We start from the raw sequence: 18,862 nt of genomic DNA, 5'->3' as shown, positions 1-18,862 counted from the left end.
ATTCCTCCTCCTTTATTCCTGTCAAAAATATTCATGATTTTCAGCACCTCAAAAAAACTCTTAACCTTCTGTGCTCTAAGGGTAGCATCCACAGCTTCTCCATTCTCTCCATGTAACTGGAATCCTTCATCTCCAGCACCGTTCTACTAAGCCTTGACTCAACCCTATGCAGGTCCTTGACAACCTTCCTAAATTGTGGTACCCAGAATTGAACACAAAACTTTAACATAGGTCTGACAAGTATTTTAGAAACATTTAGTATTTAGTTTCCTTGTCTTTGTACTCTATTCCTGCAGTAATAAAGCCAAGGATCCAGGTGATAGTTATAAAAACCCATTTAGTTCACTTTAGGGAAAGAAATCTGCCATCCTTGCCCAGTCCGGTCTACTTGTAACTTCAGACTCCATTTGGAATGGAGCAGTTTTGGGCCCCATACCCAAGGAAGGATGTGCTGGACTTGGAGGGGGTCCAGAACAGGTTCACAAGAATGATCCCCAGAATGAAGGGTTTGTCATATGAGGAGCGGTTGAGTCGAGGGCCCAACCTCAGAGTGAAGGGACGTTCCTTTAAAACTGAGATGAGGAGAAATTTCTTCAGCCGGGGAATGGTGAATCGGTGGAACTCATTGTCACAGAGGGCTGTGGAGGCCAGGTCATTGAGTGTCTTTAAGACAGAGATAGGTAGGTTCTTGATCAATAAGGGGATCAAGGGTTACAGAGAGAAGACAGAAGAATGGGGATGAGAATCATATCAGCCATGATTCAATAGCAAGAGCAGACTCAATGGGCTGAATGGCCCAATTCTGCCATTATATCTTATGTACCTGAACAAGTGATGGGGTATGGCAATTAGGGGATTTTCACAGTAACTTCATTGTAATGTTAATATAAGCCTACTTGTGACACCAGTAAATAAATTTAATTTCAAATCACCAGCATTTGAATATTTTCTTTGAAGCTAATTATAAAATGTGTCACATGCACAGAACATATATGATGAGGATGCTTAAAGGAAAGATTGTTTTAACATTTTTATTTATTATGCATCAAAGGATAACAGTACAAAGTTACTTTGCAATGTTTTCACCTAGGGTTGATATTTTTTCATGCATTATCAATACCTGAATTTGAAAATTGAACATTCTCCCAAATTAGATTGCAAACGGAGATACCAGACTGGTCTGGTCCAGTTGGAATCAGTTTGTCTAGGATTGATCGCCTCGATTGTGCAAAATAACTACTGCAATCGTAAAGATCATTGACTTGACATTAAAGGATATCAGAATGAGATAGGCAGACAGGTCACAGATTGCAGAGACTGATGTATATGGATTTTGTAAAACAACTCACTTTTCGTATAAACTCTGGCCCCTGATAAACACCTTCACCTCCTTAGTTAATGGAAACGTTCCGTCATCTTTCCGGAATCTGTACAGTAGTTTTGCATCCTTGAACTCTGAATGTCCATCGCAAACTAAAATGAAAAAAAAATTTCGATTGATCCATTTGATTTTATAACAGTGCCATTCCTATGCAATTAATAATCTTCTAATGCGGCAAGATTGATTTTGACATTATGACAATGCAGTGATTGGAAAGAAAATTTTTGCACTTATACAGAATTCATTGCAGGAAACAAATAGAAAAGGAAGTTCAAACGAGCAGGAACAGATTCCACTCCCATATGGAATGAAGCCCTTGAATTTTCTTTATTAAAAGTAAGTTTTCACTTGAGGGCAAGGAAAAGACTGCAGGTAATCTTGCAGAAGTGAAAACGTGGAACTTAATACCACAGGAAATAACTTAGGCAAATATTGTAAATACATTTAAGGGCAACTAGATAAGGATACAAAGGGAAAGGAATAGAAGATTATAATTAAATGACAAAGGATGAGAGAAAGCTTGACTGGAGCATCAACACAGTATGGACTGGTTGAATCCAATAGTCATTTTTGATGCTATATATTCTATGGCATTCTAAGGTAGTCCAAATAACTGTAATCAAGTGAATGTGTTATTTTGTTTTGGAAGAGGATCTGATGTTATGTCATCAATCAAACCTCACCCACTTTACAGGATAAATTGGTTTATTCTGAAATAAATTGGCCTTTCAAACAAATTTCCAAAATAGTAAGATTCTCTTTTAAACTGCACTTGCAAGCTAAATATTTACTGTTATTGTCTCAATCGCTTTAATTCCATTTGGTTATTTTTTTAAACTTAATCCGTTTCAAACATTTAATTGTTTCTTTGAAATTTTTCAAAATATAAATATTACGGAACTATAGAGGATATTGTGAGCACTCCCATGTTGGATAACCCTAAAGTGGCTTTTGGAAATTCCTGTAACTGTACAGCAAGGAGGTTTCTGGTAATGATTTTGTGGATGAATGTAGCATGTAGTCGGAGGCAGAAATTTATAGACCAAGATGGTTCAAGGTTCAGTCCCTGTCTGTTAGGATTTAGCTGGTTTCAAGAGTAACAGGGAGGCTTACACCACAGGTCTCGGCTGCGGAAAGCAAAACAAAGGCCAGTCGGTACTTGACCTCTTGATCATTATTCAGGGATTAGCGGTGGAAAAGTGTACACATGCACAGAGGGTCAAATTCAACTGCAGTGCCATCATAATCATGATCTTGGATATGAAGCATATGAATGAGATACAGAAGGGATGCTGCAGAGAGTGGAATTGTTCTGAACCCAAGTCATCTTCTTCATAACAGGAGAGAACATTACATAGAAGTTCTTGAAGTTAAAATTTAAAGTTTACTTTATTAGTGCCCCAAGTAGGCTTACATTAACACTGCAATGAAGTTGCTGTAAAAATCCCCTAGTCGCTACACTCCAGCACCTATTTGGGTACTATGAGGGAGAATTTAGCACGGCCAGTACACCTAACCAGCACGTCTTTTTGGTCTATGGAAGAAAACTGGAGCACTCGGAGGAAACCCACACAGACACGGAGAGAATGTGCAGACTCTGCACAGATAGTAACCCCAGGTAAGAATCAAACCCAGGTCCTTGCTGCTGTGAGGCAGCAGTGTTAACCATTGTGTCACCACGCTAATTGTACAAAGGCAAAAATCCTTAACAGCACTTGAGAAACAATGATAGACTAAAACATGGAGTATAATCAAGTTCCTATAGTAGCCATTTACTTGAGCTGGACACAGTGTGGTCTTGCCTGCATTGTGTAGTTACCCCAGTTAAATCATACCTTCCTAATTAAGAAAACATCTTTATTCCTCAGGATTTAATGGTGTAGCTCAGATTATTCAACGAATGGTCTCACCCTTTTAAACTTGGATAATAGAACGCACACACAAAGTTAATATTTAACTTCAGATAAAGCTCTGAAGCTGTAAGACAAAATATTATGGTTACTTTTCTTCTGCTACCGTATGATTTTATGATTCTACTCGCATACAACATTCTCATTTGAAAGGATGAAATGATGAAAAAAGCCCATATTATTAACGTTTCATTTAAGATCTGTGGAAAGCAATCTGCCTGTACACATTTTAAACCAATTACTCGAACCTCAAGTCACATTTTCCTTTTCATTATCGTTATCATTTACAGCAGTAACATTGTTGCTCAGTAGAAAAAAAATTAAAAGATTGTTTTTTCCTTACTGATAACTTGTCATAATTAAAGCCTTATAGTTGGCAGTGATTACATAGCATATCCAGCACAGAAACAGGCTATTCAGCCAACCAGACCCTGTCAGTATTTATGAAAGACAGCGTAATGAAATCTAGGAAACTGTGAGGCTGGGGTGGATTAAAAAATAGTTCTGTAAATTCCACTATTTAACCCCGATACAAAATTCCATGCAAATGGAGAATAATGGCCACAAGAGGCTAGAACAGCGGATTCTCAGCTTGCAAGATTTTCTGTCCATTAATTTTAATCGGCAGAAAATCATACAGGACCTGAATCAGACAAGATGGCCTCCACTTTTATATACTCAATGCGTACGCCTGTTGTGCAAATGTATATTTGGGGGCACCCAAATTGTCAAAACTCCCCCAGTATTCTTATATTTGTTGTGAGCAATGGAGAGGAACCTCCAGTACATGCATCACATTTGCTCCAGTAACCCTGGTGTAAGGCAATGTTCAATTGCAATCTTAATAATTACCATGCTGTCAAAAGTAAGTACAGCTGCTAATGAAGAGTATTAAAATTATATTCAATAATTATACATGGTGCTTTAAATCTTCAAACCAGACATTTCCGACAAGATATATGCCAATTTTCAGACATCTTATGGACATTATAGTGCTGCTCAATCAAGCACATGTCAGTATTAGTCTTCAAGCAAGCAAATATCACACAGACACTGAACAAGACAAATAAAGAGTACAAGAGAATTTAATTTCAAACTAAGCTGTTTGTTGTAAATCTGGGAAAGTATGAAACCTGTGCAGCAATCTGTATAATCATAACATGTCAGCAAGATGTCAATACAGGTGCACAGATTCCATGGGGTTAAAGACTGAACATGTTTGTTATGAATTGTTCTATAGTTTGTGCAATGCAATGAACCATTAACCATCCAGTCAATGTGAAGTGCTGTATGTTCCCCAAAGTTGCACGTAACTATTGGCAGTAGGTTGCTCTTTGTTTACAGTGAAGGTTCTTTTCCCCTTCTTCCTTCTGCTAATAAATTTTCTCCCTTCCAGCAGACACTGGGATAAAAATTGGATAAGGTCTATTAGTGGGCATTGGGATTGTAGATTCACAAAGCACCATTACTCAAAACCTGATCAAAGTGATGCAGACAGCATGCAAACTTCATGCTGCCTTATTATTATTCATTGCCATTATTGTGGCATGCAGTCCAGTATTAAATATGCTGTTGTCTGGCTGCACGCTCAGCAGGGCCTCCAGGTTCATGCAAGGCCAGCACTTGTTAAAGTTTGCCTGCACTTAAAAAAAAGCCTGCAACTCTTAAAGGGGAGGTGCATTGGTCAACTGCAATGCTGGAAGTGGATGGCAGAGATTTTGTGAGTAGAAAAAAAGAGATGAGATGGGACATAGATAAGCTCCCAAATTCACTGGTGCAATGCAAGAGATTTTAGTGCAGGAGGTGGAAAGGAAGAGAAACAGGGTTTGTCTTTCCAGCGGGGACAAGGAGCCCTCCAGAGAAGCAACTCAAAAGGTTAGGAAGGCAAATGCAATGTTAGCATTCATGTTGCGAGGGCAAGAATAGAGAGCAGGAATTTACTTCTGAGGCTGTATAAGGCTCTGGCCAAACCCCATTTGGAGTATTGTGAGCAGTTCTGAGGTCCATATCTAAGGAAGGATGTGCTGGCCTTGGAAAGGGTCCAGAGGAGATGCACAAGAATGATTGCTGGAATGAAAGGCTTGTCGTATGAGGAACGGTCGAGGACTCTGGGTCTGTACTCATTGAAGTTTAGAAGGATGAGTGGGGATCTTACTGAAAGTTACAAGATACTGTGAGAGTGGACGTAGAGAGGATTTTTCCACTAGTAGGAAAAACTAGAACCAGAGGGCACAACCTCAGGCTAAAGGGATGATTTCTTAAAACAGAGATGTGAAGGAATTTCTTCAGCCAGTGAGTGGCGAATCTGTAGAACTCTTTGCCACAGAAGGCTGTGGAGACCTTAAGACAGAGATAGATAGGTTCTTGATTAATAAGGGGTTCAGGGGTTATGGGGAAAAGGCAGGAGAATGGGGATAAGAAAAATATCAGCCATGATTGAATGGTGGAGCAGACTCGATGGGCTGAGTGGCCTAACTCTGTTCCTTTATCTTATGGTCTTATAGAATTTCCAAGCAGCTAAAAGAAAAAAAGTTGCAGAGATTGCTGAGAGTTTTTTTCCCAGTAAAATGAAGGGTTTTAAAGTTTAAAAAAAGATTCAAAGAGCAGCTTCCAGTTTCGTGCTAAATCTTCAAAAGAATTGGCAAATGACAGAGACAGCTGGCAGCGGGTGAAGTTTTTAAACAAGTTGATGTCTTAAAGCAGTAATACATTTAAAGAATCAATGCATTTAAAGTGGTAATATATTTGATGCAACGGAGGGCATTGGACAGGAAAATTAGAGAAGACCCCAGAAACAGGGCAACTCTCAATAAGATCCATAAGCAATAAAGATCTCAAGGAAGTGGCAAGAGTGGACCGCAGAAGGAGGGCACTGAAAAACCCCAGAAGGAGGGCAATGAAAAGCACTGAATAACCATGTGAAGGACAAGAAGAGAATTGCAGAATGGAAACAAGTCAGCGCTTCACCAGAAACATATGCAACCAACAGTGAAGCCAAAGAAGGCTTAGCTGAAGTTAAGACAAAGAGAAGTGGAGGTTCAATTTGTGAAATGTATACGTCCAGTAAGAACATGATGGATTCCTCTCAGAAGAAGTGTAGCAATAAAAAGCTTCAAAAGAAACTTGGAACGATTGAACATAAAGAGGAAGCAGCAAAAATAATTAAAGCCCAAGAAAAGACCTTGAAACAACAAGATGAACTGACGGCAAACTTGGAGAATAAGAGAGTTGCAAAATGTTTACAAAATGAAGTTAAGAAGGAGAACTAAATGAGACAATTGAGAATAAGCTGAACTCCACGAAAAAACAACAAGAAAACAAAATCAATTCCAGTGAAGAATTGAATCAGGAGAGCAAGACCTTGAAGAAAGGAAGACTGACAATGAGGAATTAACTGAAGAGTAAAAAAACATTAAAATTGACACAGAATCAGCTATTCAGACAGAGAAAGAAATTGACATTACATACCAGAACAAGCTTGCTGAATTGGTCACACAAATGAAAAAACAGCAAGACCATATTTGAAACTGTACATTTTTAAAGCCTACCTATAAAAATGTTTAAAAACACCATAAGCCAAGATCCCATCAATGAGCCATCAAGAAATAATTTCAAACCTGTAAGTAACAAAGTACCTGAGAACCTGTTCAACCTGCTATAGTCATAACTGATGTTTCTGTGGAAGCAAATTGTAATGAGTTGTCTGTGCCCAGAAGAGGCACCCGTTATTTACGTCGCTCCTGTGGAAGCATCTCAGACTACAGAATTACATGGTTGTACAAGAAACAGAAAAACCCCCCCAAAGACGTGATTTACAATTATCCAACACATGTGTAGAATGTTTAGTTAGAATTTGGGCTTGAGTAACTTAGGTTTGAAGATTGAATAAAAGAGTTAAAGGGGGAGGGATGTGGTGATTGTCCCTTGAAGGGCAACATGGCAGAAGAGGGTCAACAGGCTTGGAGGACCAACTGGGGCTGAGACTGGATAATCACCCTAGGGGGTGGAGCTTTCTTTAGGCATAAGACAGTCTAAAGACATGTAGAAGACATGCAGGGACTAGGGGAGTCAGTGGGCTGCTTCAGGGAAGCAGGGGTCGGGGGAGGGTGGCTGCTGGCCTCTGTACACATTTTCATTGATAATAATTTTTCCGTGTAGCATGCAACATTACAGTATTGGGGAAGAGTGGGTTGTCACAAGGTCAGGGGAAAAAGGTGGAATGTGGGCCATCAGAGGCCTCAGATAAGGACTTTGATGGAGGTTGAATATAGGAAAAGGCCAAGGGACATCCACATAGCAACACCTGATGAACTGTTAGGCTTGTCAGCAACCTTGTTGCATATGTAGATGGGAGGCGTCCAGCTCTGCCCTGGCACGGGACTTCACATAGAGCTTCTAGTCCACCCTTTCATGCATGGAAATAGCTGTCAACTCCATGATAAAACAGTGGACACAGTTCTGATGCAGCAAGTAGTGGCCAATATCTTCCCTGGCAGCGCAGATAGAGGCCATAAAAGATATGAATTCTGCAGTGGAAGCTTAGCTTGAACTGTCCAAGCAGAATTGGACAGTTGCCGTCATGGCTACAGATACCAGAGGCATGGATCTCATAGCAGTCCAGCAATCTCCACTCCAGCACATCACTTGGATTGCTGAGGTACCAAGAAAGACCAGTGACTATGTGGTACTCAATTTCTCATAGGATGACAGCATCTGGAAGCCCGCTACTGCCAGTCCACCAATGCCCCCAGGCTGCTACTGTCCATATATCAAGGTGATGCACTGCAAAGCCAGAACCTCATGACCCAGAGCTTCTCAAAGCATCCTGCCATCTACTTCACTGAATGTCAGCAGCCTTCCACTTGCCATGCTGCATTTGGAGCACTGGATAGACAAATGTACCCGCAAGAAAATAAAGGATAAATTCATCCCGAGAACATGGCCAGTTTTGTGGGCAGTGACATCTCCTAACATGACTTGTTTTAAACTGGCGCAAAAGAAATCCCACAGCTACTCAATTTATGCCAGGCAAAACCTGCACTTGAAATGTTATGATTCTTTGCAGTGGTTTGGTCAATCTCAGGGGGTTTGTGGTAAAAAGGAATTTCAACCTAGCAGAAACACCAAGCCAATACACATTGCAAGAGAAAGGTTTCCAGCACTTATACATATGATTATGCTGTGTATGTCTCAGTTCTATTATTTGGGTGTAGCTGAGCTGGAAATGACAATGGTAAAAGGAGGGTTCAGGAAATTTTCACATGGGAAAGCTGAGCTGACAAAATACACCAGTTAAGATTACATATAACAACATCTTGAGAGTTACTACCAGGATCCTGATCCTCATGGGCAGTCCTCGGTTTGATAGTTGCACAATCAAGCCTATAACTAAATTAAAAAATGAGGATCATTGTGATTGCACTTATTTCAAATATTTTGAATAAATGTAAATGTCTTAATACAATTAGTTAGCGAAATTGCACTTGACATAGGTGCTTCATTATTTAGCAGGTCGTTCCAATCCTATTTTTAAAATTATTAATAATGAATACTGACGAAAATGCACATCCATTATTCACCCATCAGCCACTGTAGTATTTTAACTCTCGAGAGCTAAAGAATGAATTATAAACTGTGCCACTATTTGTTACAGAAAGATTAGTTACAACACTCGTGGATCATCTTGGACAGGATTATAGGGCAAAAAAAGAAGTTATGCATGAGGTTATATTAAAGTCCATCAAAAGATCAAAAGAAGGCTAATACAATTTTTGGGAGAATTATTATAAAAGATGGTGTCAGGTCCTCATTAGCATCGCTGTGATTTCAACTTTCCTCATAGGGATTGCAATGAAATTACTGTGAAATTCCCAATGTCATCACCCTCCAGCGCCTGTTCGGGTCAATGCACCTAAGTGGCACATCTCTCACACTGTGGGAGGAAACCCACATAGACACGGGGAGAACGTGTAAACTCCACACAGACAGTGATCGGAAGAAAAAGAAAGATTTGCAGTCATATAACACCTATCATGATATGGTGTCCCAAAGCCCTTTATAGTCACGTACAGAACTTGGGTATAAACAGTCATATGTATAAACTAAGGATAAAAGGAAATATAAGAGGAACATTTTTATGAAAAGGATGATAAATATATGAAACAGATTATTGGCATGGATGGTGAAACAAGAAACTTTAATGGATTTCAGGAAGGAACAAAAGAAGGAACTGGGTGGCACAGTGGCCCAGTGGTTAGCACTGCTGCCTCACAGCGCCAGGGACCCGGGTTCAATTCCTGACTTGGGACAGTATCTGTGTGGAGTTTGCACGTTCTTCCCATGTCTGTGTGGATTTCCTCCGGGTGCTCTGGTTTCCTCCCACAGTCTGAAAGGCATGCTGGTTAGATGCATTGACCTGAATGGGCACTGGAGTGTGGTGACTAGGGGAATTTCACAGTAACTTCATTGCAGTGTTACTGTAAGCCTGCTTGTGACAGTAACAAATAAACTTTAAATAGTTCTTTTTTTTAAAAAATGGGATTCTGCTTCTTGGAAGCACATAATGAGGTCCTCCTGATTAGACTGTTACTTTCTTACTATGTTCATATTTCTTTGCATTTTCTCCAAATAACTAATGCACAGAGCACCACATGATCAGTATTACCTTTTTATTACTTTATTAATTCTGTTGCACCATTATACTTAGATTTAATTATTTGATCCTTGACCATTTGATACAAAGTTTTCCATTAGACCATCCAGTGATCAGGAGTAGGAAGCATACTACGTGGAAACTGACTTGATCAACGACATTCATCCCCATTCACTCACCCTCCATTAGACTTATCAGTATTAATGATACAGCTCAGAAGGGATTTAGTCCTTTTTCATTATGGCATTAAAGACATATGGTGTAAATGGACTGTGACAGTAACATACCATGATGAATGATGTTATGATCCATTAACTTTTGCATTAGTTTTATGGCTGTTTCCCTGTCAGGTGCCTCTTTATGGTCTATCAACCAATCAATTAGCTCTTTAGCAACAAAGCAGTTTGGATAGGTTCGCAGATTATAGCGACGGTCTTTGATTAATTTTCCATCATGCAGTCGAAGCCTGATAAATAAAACAAAGCTAAATTACAATTTTCATCAACAAAATGTTCCTTCAATAAACAACTAACATTTCAGCTGTGCCATTTTCAAATGCCAGTCAAATTCTATTCAACAATTTTCAATTCAAACTCAAACCAGTCATAGCCCTCCTGCATACAGAAGGCCAACGTTATCATTAAGTAATTAGATTAACTGTTTGATGTTAATCAAAAAGAAACAAAATAAATTGCTTGGATTGAATTGTTGAAGAAAAGAAAATCAGATAAAAATATCCTTTTAGATTTGTGACACATCTCAGAATCATCTTACAACTAACCAGGTGAATCCTGCAATTCTAAAATAGCCAATCTATCAGTGGAAAGCTTCAATATGTTGTTACATTGTCAATTTTTGAAAAGCTTTATTTAAACAGTGAACACTAACGGGGTAATGGCTTGGAAAAGTTAATAGAATAGATTTTCCAAAACAGTGCAGCTTGAAGGTGCAAAGTTCACTAAAAGTGAAGTGTGCTGATTGCACACAATATCTGTGGCCCACTTATCGTAAGTGCACGTAGCTCCAAGTGTGAACTTAGCTATGTCTAGGGAACAAGCAGATGTGGGAAGAAAATTGCAAGTCAGGATAATTTAAAGTGGGCAATTAAAGAGAAGTGGCAGGACAGAGGGCAGAATTCTTGCAGTTTCAGAAAAGACACAAAAGGCCTTGCAATCTACCAAAATTGAAGGAAGCTTACAAAGTGAAGAAGCAGCCGAGCGTGTAACCCTCTACTTCAGATTTCTCCCGAAGCATTTATCATCACATGTTAAGTTTGCATAATTATAAACTGTACATATGACACAGGTTTTCAAATGCATTGTTAAAAAAAATCACTTTAATCTGGACTTCTGCTTGTTAAGGAACACCAGAAAATTAACTAATGAACAGCAAAGTTCTGATGAAGGGTTCAGGCCCCAAATTTTTAACCTTCCCCTTTTTTACAGATTTTATATTTCTAACATTTTTTTCTGTTTATTGTCAACAATGTAGGAAATGTGGACAGAAATGTTTGTACAGGCTGTTGGAGTAACTGGTCAGAACAAGACTTGTATAAACAGGCTTGTCCTAGTGTAGAGAAGGTAATGTTATTTTACACAATAAAAATGAAACAGGAATCAAGGTACAACCATCCCAGACTGGGGATATCTTACGCAATGTATACAAATCTCCTGCACCTTTTAATTCTATTTAGACCCAGCCCATTTTAATTGAGCAGATAAGCTAATAGATAAAACAACAGGCCAGATGATCGTACAGCCCAAAAACATTCTAACCAAGAATAAGAAAGTTGCAGAAACGGCCAGAGTTTCTTAAATGAGGATTAGGACAACTATGAGGTTTTAAAAAGGTGACCTACAGTAAAAGAAAGGCTAAAAGTAAAAAAGAAAACAGGAAGCAATACCAAGTGTTGAGTAAGAAATAAATTGGCAAATTGGAAAGTTTAAAAACAGTATGATAAAAGAATAGCTGTTTTTGTCAAAGTATGGGCAAAACTATTGAGGGAAAGAAGGCACCCTGATTGTACAGAATAAAACTGCAAAATTATTCAACTGGCATTTATTGGAGGACACAGGAATAAATAATACATCAAAATATTAACAAAGCTGTATTAGAAGGGTCAATGGGTCTTACGTCACACAGCCTGGATAATCTATTCTGGAGTACTGAAGATTAGTTACTAAATATAGCCTGAGCACTAACAATTATTATCCCAAGTTATTCAGAAACTGGAAACTGAGGAAAAAGTTATTTTCCTGTCAAAATAAAGAGAAAGAAATAAGCCACTTAACCATGAACCAGTTGACCTCATATTAGGAAGTAAAAAATCTGCCACTGATCATAATAAGAAAATTCAGGGTGAAGACTTAGAAAGGTGCAGATTCAGAATGGACAGTTACATGGATTTATAAAGCACAAGACATGCCTGCCTAGCACGGAACATTTTTTTTCAGAAAAATAACTGAACTGATAAATAAATGGAATACCTAAACTTCCAGAAGACATGTGACGAAGTGCCATTCAAGAAATGTATCAAGAAGATTAATTGAAAGTAAAGTGTCAGCATGCACAGAGGAGTGGCTAAAAGAAAGCAAAGAGGATTGCAGCAAAAATTGGTGAGATGTGACTGACATCTGGCAAAGAATGTGTGTTGGGACTTCTCACTCTGTATTTATTTAATATTGAAATTCCTTTATCTCCTACCAATAAAACTTTACTTCCTGCTGTCTCCGCAATATAAATCCCTATTTCTATGTTAATAATGGAAAGTGCTGATATAAACTTTTTATGTTGCAATTACGTCCTCCAGTCAATGGTGATGCTATAACCTGAATTTGCTGTTTCTCAACTCAGCGCACACTACACAGGAACTTGTATGTTGCACCCAACACAACTCCTTTCTCCCAGATGTTACGATGTGAAGAAGGATTATACAAAACCAAAGTTTTCAAAATGATAGAATGTATTACTTTAACAGTGTACAAGAGTTTCATCTGCACACCTTAATCCTCTTCACCTTAAGACTCAAATTCACAAACAAAATGGTGAAGGATGAAAAATATAATAAATTAATAGTGGACATAGATATTGAGGATATCAAAATTTGCTGACAATACCAAATTATGGAGAATGGCAAACTGCCACCTGGAATGTGAGATAGAACAGTGGCATAGATAGGTGAAGGAAAAAGCTAGATATGTGACAAATGCAGTTTAACACAGATGACCACAAAGTAATAGTTTAGGCAAAATAGTAAAGAATAGAAATGTACTGTAAATAGCAGAATTCTCAATGAAAGATCTTTAAAGCCAGAATTACACAAATGGAAAGCCACAGAAAAGAAATTGTAGATTTTAGTATATTACAAAAGCAGGAAGTATAAGTATTTTATACAAGACTTTGATTAGGACACTACTTGGAGTACTGTTCAGTTCTGCATTCTCAGATCTAACTGGGTTATTACCAGAGAAAATGGGTACTGTTAACAGGAAAGGATTGAAAAAGCTGGGGTTCTTTCCAGTGAGGGTCAATCTGAAAAACGTTCAAAATTTTGAAAAGGTTGAGAGGGTAATTAGTACAAGGTTATTTCCACAGCTCAGTGAATCAGTAATAATAAATTGAGCATTAGAACAAGAAATCTGGAGGAGGTGAGGGGGAGTATGAAGGACTCTTCCCCCACACAAAAAGTTTCTAAGAGTGCAGAATGCTTTAATGCAAGTAGGTACTAAAGCCAAATCAACATGGAAATTTAAAGCTGTCTAAATAAATATGATAACCAGCTGTGAGGGAAAATTTTAAAAATACAGTTAAATGTGAAGATGTTCCATGCACAAATTGATTAAACCAAATGTTCATATAATATATTATACATAAATGTCCATTTTTAGTGTTGGAGATTTTACAGTATCATTGATCTCATCTTTGTAGCTTCTTAAGAATAGATAAAGCCTTCAATGAATTTTACCAAAGCGATGCTGTTCCTTTCACTTTAATAGCAAAGAAAGTTTAAATGTGTCAAATGGTCTGTTTGTCCACAGCAAAACTATCCAGCCTTCAGGAGAACACTGACCACAACACCACACAACCCTGCCACAGCAACCTCTGCAAGATGTGCCGGATCATCAACATGGATGCCATCATCTCACAAGAGAACACCAAACACCAGTTACATGGTACATACTCCTATAACTCGGCCAACATTGTCTACCTGATATACTGCAGGAAAGAACATCCGGAGGCATGGTACATTGGGGAGACCCATGCCAACGCTACAACAATGGATGAATGAACACCGCTTGACAATCACCAGGCAAAAGTGTTTTCTTCCTGTTGGGAACACTTCAGCGGTCGTGGGCAATCATCCTCTGATCTTTGGGTAAGCGTTCTTCCAAGATGACCTTCACGACACACGACAGCACAGAGCTGCTGAGCAGAGATTCCCAGATTGGGTGACTGTTTGTGTGGAGTTTGCACATTCTTCCTGTTTCTGCGTGGGTTTCCTCCGGGTGCTCCGGTTTCTTCCCACCGTCCAAAGATGTGCAAGTTAGATGGATTGACCATGCTAAATTGCCCCTTAGTGTCAGTGGGACTAGCGTGGGACCTAAGTTCTGCACATATGAGAATGGCCTCAACCAGGATCTTGGGTTCATGTCACACTATCTGTAACCCCCACGACTTGCCTGGGCTTGCAAAATCTCACTAACTGTCCTGTCTGGAGACAATACACATTTCTTTACCCTGTGTTTAACACTCTCTCCACTCACACTGTCTGTGCCTTTAAGACTTGATTACCTGTAAAGACTCGCATTCCAACCATTATTTTGTAAATTGAATTTGTGTCTTTATGTGACCTGTTTGTGAACAGAGCTCCCACTTATCTGATGAAGGAGCAGCGTTCTGAAAGCTAGTGGCTTTTGCTACCAAATAAACCTGTTGGGCTTTAACCTGGTGTTGTGAGACTTCATTGTGAAATAAGCCAGAGCAAGTAAGGAGGACAGATTTCCTTCCATAAAGGGCATTGATGAACCAGTTGAATTTTTTTGAACCATCAACAACAGTTTCATAATCATTGTTAGATCTTTCATTCCAGATTTTTGAAAATTGAATTCAAGTTTCACCACCAGTCTGGTAAATAGGAGATCCTGAGTCAGAATTCAACGGTTCGTGTACATTGCATTTCGCAATTTTGGGACGGCACGATGGCACTGCTGCCTCACAGCACCAGGAACTCGGGTTCGATTCCCAGATTGGGTGACTGTTTGTGTGGAGTTTGCACATTCTTCCTGTTTCTGCATGGGTTTCCTCCAGGTGCTCTGGTTTCCTCCCACCGTCCAAAGATGTGCAAGTTAGATGGAGTGACCATGCTAAATTGCCCCTTAGTGTCAGTGGGACTAGCGAGGGTAAATGCATGGGGTTATGGGAATAGAGACGGGGTGGAATCATGGTCAGTATGGACTCAATGGGCCGAATGGCCTCTTTCTACACTGTAGGATTCTATTATATTATATCTGCTGTGGTGGGATTCAAACCTGGGTCACCAGAGAATTTCCCTGGGTCTGTGGATTACTAGTTCAGTGACAATATCACTAACTCCCATAAAGTATTCCCAGGGCAGAAGATAATCGAAAGTCCAAGATGGAATAGTTACACATGAATTGTAGATAGAGTAGACTTATGGATTGGATGCTCTTTCTTCGTAGAATTATAGAACCACAGAAAAGTTACAGCGCAGAAAGAGGTCATTTAGCCCCTTGTGTCCAATAAATAATAAATTCACTCTGAATCTTATACACTCCTAGTTTGGCATCTTATTCACTTTAAATATTCCAAGATACAAACTACTTGTAAAATGTCTACTGCTGTCAGAAGGTGCCAAGGAACCATAAATATGAGTTATCAATCCTGCATTATTCTTACAATTGTCTCTTGTAAATACTAATTGAAGAGCAATTATCAAAATTAATCTACAATAGTTTATTCTTTGGATCATTTTATGGAACTATTTGCTCTTATACATTGATGTAACATGACATTTTTTTTAAAACTGCTGGATCAATAAACAGCAAACAAACCAATGCAACAGCAACCAAATATGCCAAGTTCTCCTTCTGGTCAGTAATCTCCACTAGCTGGGTGCTGACAATATCAGAAACAAGTTGAGTTCTTTGGAAAACTATGGGATTACGTTTCAAAGGCTTTGTCATTGGTGTAGTGTCTTCCAGCAGCAAGCTTCAGATGTAGAATAAGAGAAAGAACATTATAACCCAATTTCCCACCCACGTCCACAGCCAGAAAAGCTTCTTCTGGAATTAGAACTATACAAAATGACCATACATATATTTGAGTCCAGCGTATTTCAGACACTGTTATAGATGCAAAACAATCTTGTAAAAACAAAATTGGTCAGTATCTGTGCTAGAGGAACAATTAGCCTTCAAATTACAAGATATGCAATTAGGCCATGTCCCAATGAGTTACATAGAACTATAACATGATAGCAAAATAATACTTTGCATCTAAGTTGGATGTTCCTATCTTTATAAAATGGTACATTAAGAACCACTTGTGTTTATATAATACCTTTGATGCAGGTAAATGTCACAGGACTCTTCACTGGGACTTTATCAAATGAAATTTGACAGAGTCACTGAAGGAAGTTCAAGAGAGGTGACTAAAAGCTTAATCAAAGATTTGGTTTTAGAAACTTAGGTAGTGAGGTATAGGGTGATAATTCCAAAGCTTAAAGCCTAGGCAACTGAAGACACACTAATGGTGGAAGAATTAAAATCAGGGATGCACAAGAGGCCAGAATGGAGGTGTCCAAAGAACTCAGAAGGTTGTAGGACTGGGGGAGGCAACAAATGAAGAACGGTAAGACCTAGGATGGATTTGAAAAAGTCAAAATCATAAAATGTAAGTCAGCTCGCACATGGATGATGAGTGAACAGGCCCTGGACACAAGTAGCAGAGTTTTGGACAAGTTCAGCTTTATGAAGTGTGGGAAATGGAAGGCTAGCAGGAGAGATTTGGAGCAGTCAAGTCTAGAGGCATCAAAGCATGTGTTTCATTAGATGAGCTGCAGCAAAGGGGAAGTTGATCATAGTTACAGAGGTGGCAGTAGGCAATCCTAGTGATGAAGCAGACATGCGACTGGAAGCTCATTGGAGCAAAATATGATACAGAAATTGCTAATGATCCGATTCAGTCTGATAACATTAACAGCAAAAGGGCTGAAGTCCCTAGCTGGGAAATTGGGTTTGTGGTGGGGATTGATGATAATGGCTTTGACCTTTCCATTATTTAGCTGGATGAAATGTCTGCTCATCCAGTCCTGGATCTCAGGTAAACAGTCTAACAAATTAAGAGAATGTGGGAGGGGTTGAGATAGGTGGTGCTGAACAGCATGAGGATGAGAAGTAGGAGGGGGCCAAGAGAAGATTTTTAGGAATCTCCTGACCTACCATGAGCAATGTTTCAGGAAATCAATAGGGCATCGACAAGGACTACAACATCTCCTCTCAATTAAATGCTATTCAGCATGAGAGATCATCTAATTGAGTTCATTGGGCACTCCATGATCACTGTTTTATTAATTATTTGGGTTTAGTCTTATGGTGCTCCTGAATATTTGGCATGTCAAACAGTCAAGGCTATGGGCCAAGTGCTGGCAAGTAGGATTAGGTGGGCAGGCCAGGACCTTTCATGCGTCGCTGCAGACGCGATGGACCTCTTCTACATTGTAGTATTCTGTGATTCTGTGCCTTATTTTTTCAAGAAAATATAGACCCATTAAAAACATACCGTTCTAAATGATTACATTTTTTTCACTTTCAACATTCTCAAGTTGCAAAACTGACACCTCCCATCTCAATCAACCTTAGTAATATAGAAATTAGACAAAACATCGTTTTAGTGGGAGGAAATTGGAAGATATGTTGCTTAGACAGTAAGGTACGATAGATGGAGTCTTGCCTCTAGCAGTGCATGTACTACTTTTCCTGCGACGCTGCATTTTATGTACCTATATTATTGTGCACCTAGTTACAAGATAATTAAACAGCTTGCTACTTTTTGCGTACACTTAAAAGGCGCTTTCAAACAATGTGGAATGTCAGTTTTTTTGTTGGGAAACATTTTTTCCCGGGATCAACAGAACGGAACAACACCTCATATGAGGTCCAAAACCAACCAGATTCTTAAATATTTGCAGATCTAACTTGATGGATACGCATTTTCCACACTTTCGTTTAAATACACTGGATTTTCCGCACATTATAGTTGGTGCGGTAATTCAACTGCCCGGATCCCCTGTAACAGACATCATGCTGCCTCCATACCTTAATTGTTCGCCCGTAATTAGTACTTCAGCCTTGTAATGTCTTTCAGTTGCTTTCTTTTTCACGCTGTTCTGAAGACTTTCCATTTTTTTAAACAAAAATCTGGTTCCAGTTGGCCGCCTGCCTAAGCTGTGCGCTGGGTGCACCTGCTGGCTATGGTCAGAGCCCAAAGCCCTGGAATCCCGGCTTCCTGCCGTCAATTTCACAGACTGCTGAACGGGGTTTGCTCAATACTGCCTCCCCCACGTTCAACTTTACCTTTCTCCCATTCTGCCCTCTCTCGGTCTGTTTTGTACGTGGGAGCTGAGCAGATTGCCCGCTAATTGAATAGATACTGTAATCTGATCTGTTATCAGTAAAGGACGAGATTAGTAGCAAACAGTAGCATATGCTGCAAAACAGGCAAAGCCTTTTGGTCCAAATTTACCTATAAATCATATTTTATGCCAACTCTCAGATTTATGCAGCAAGTGTATACCAACTTTCAGATTTGTGAGGAAGTCTATAAGCACATTTTATACCAACTTTCAAATTTGTGTAGAAAGTGTATATATTAACGCATTTACACCAGCTCTCAGATTTG

General features: G+C 39.2%; 1 protein-coding gene across 8 annotated transcripts in view; it reads right to left on the bottom strand.

Annotated features, from left to right (window-relative positions):
• The window catches only part of LOC145353920 (DEP domain-containing mTOR-interacting protein-like), a 72,771-nt gene extending 54,283 nt beyond the window's left edge, over window positions 1-18,488 (bottom strand). For all 8 annotated transcript variants that reach the window (XM_080204911.1, XM_080204910.1, XM_080204914.1 and 5 more), the window contains exons 1-3: window positions 18,280-18,488; window positions 10,231-10,409; window positions 1,350-1,473 (exon numbers count right to left, since the gene is read on the bottom strand). In XM_080204911.1, the coding sequence (XP_080061037.1) occupies window positions 1,350-1,473; window positions 10,231-10,409; window positions 18,280-18,365 (389 nt within the window). In that variant the 5' untranslated portion in view covers window positions 18,366-18,488. The remainder of the gene's footprint in view (window positions 1-1,349; window positions 1,474-10,230; window positions 10,410-18,279) is intronic.
• Between the last annotated feature and the right edge of the window lie 374 nt (window positions 18,489-18,862).

Source organism: Carcharhinus amblyrhynchos, chromosome 16 (assembly GCF_965287045.1).
Source record: "Carcharhinus amblyrhynchos chromosome 16, sCarAmb.v2.hapA, whole genome shotgun sequence".
In the NCBI taxonomy this organism is placed as follows: domain Eukaryota; kingdom Metazoa; phylum Chordata; class Chondrichthyes; order Carcharhiniformes; family Carcharhinidae; genus Carcharhinus; species Carcharhinus amblyrhynchos.
Note: the sequence above shows the minus strand (reverse complement) of the source record. Positions and strands in the feature narration are given on the sequence as shown.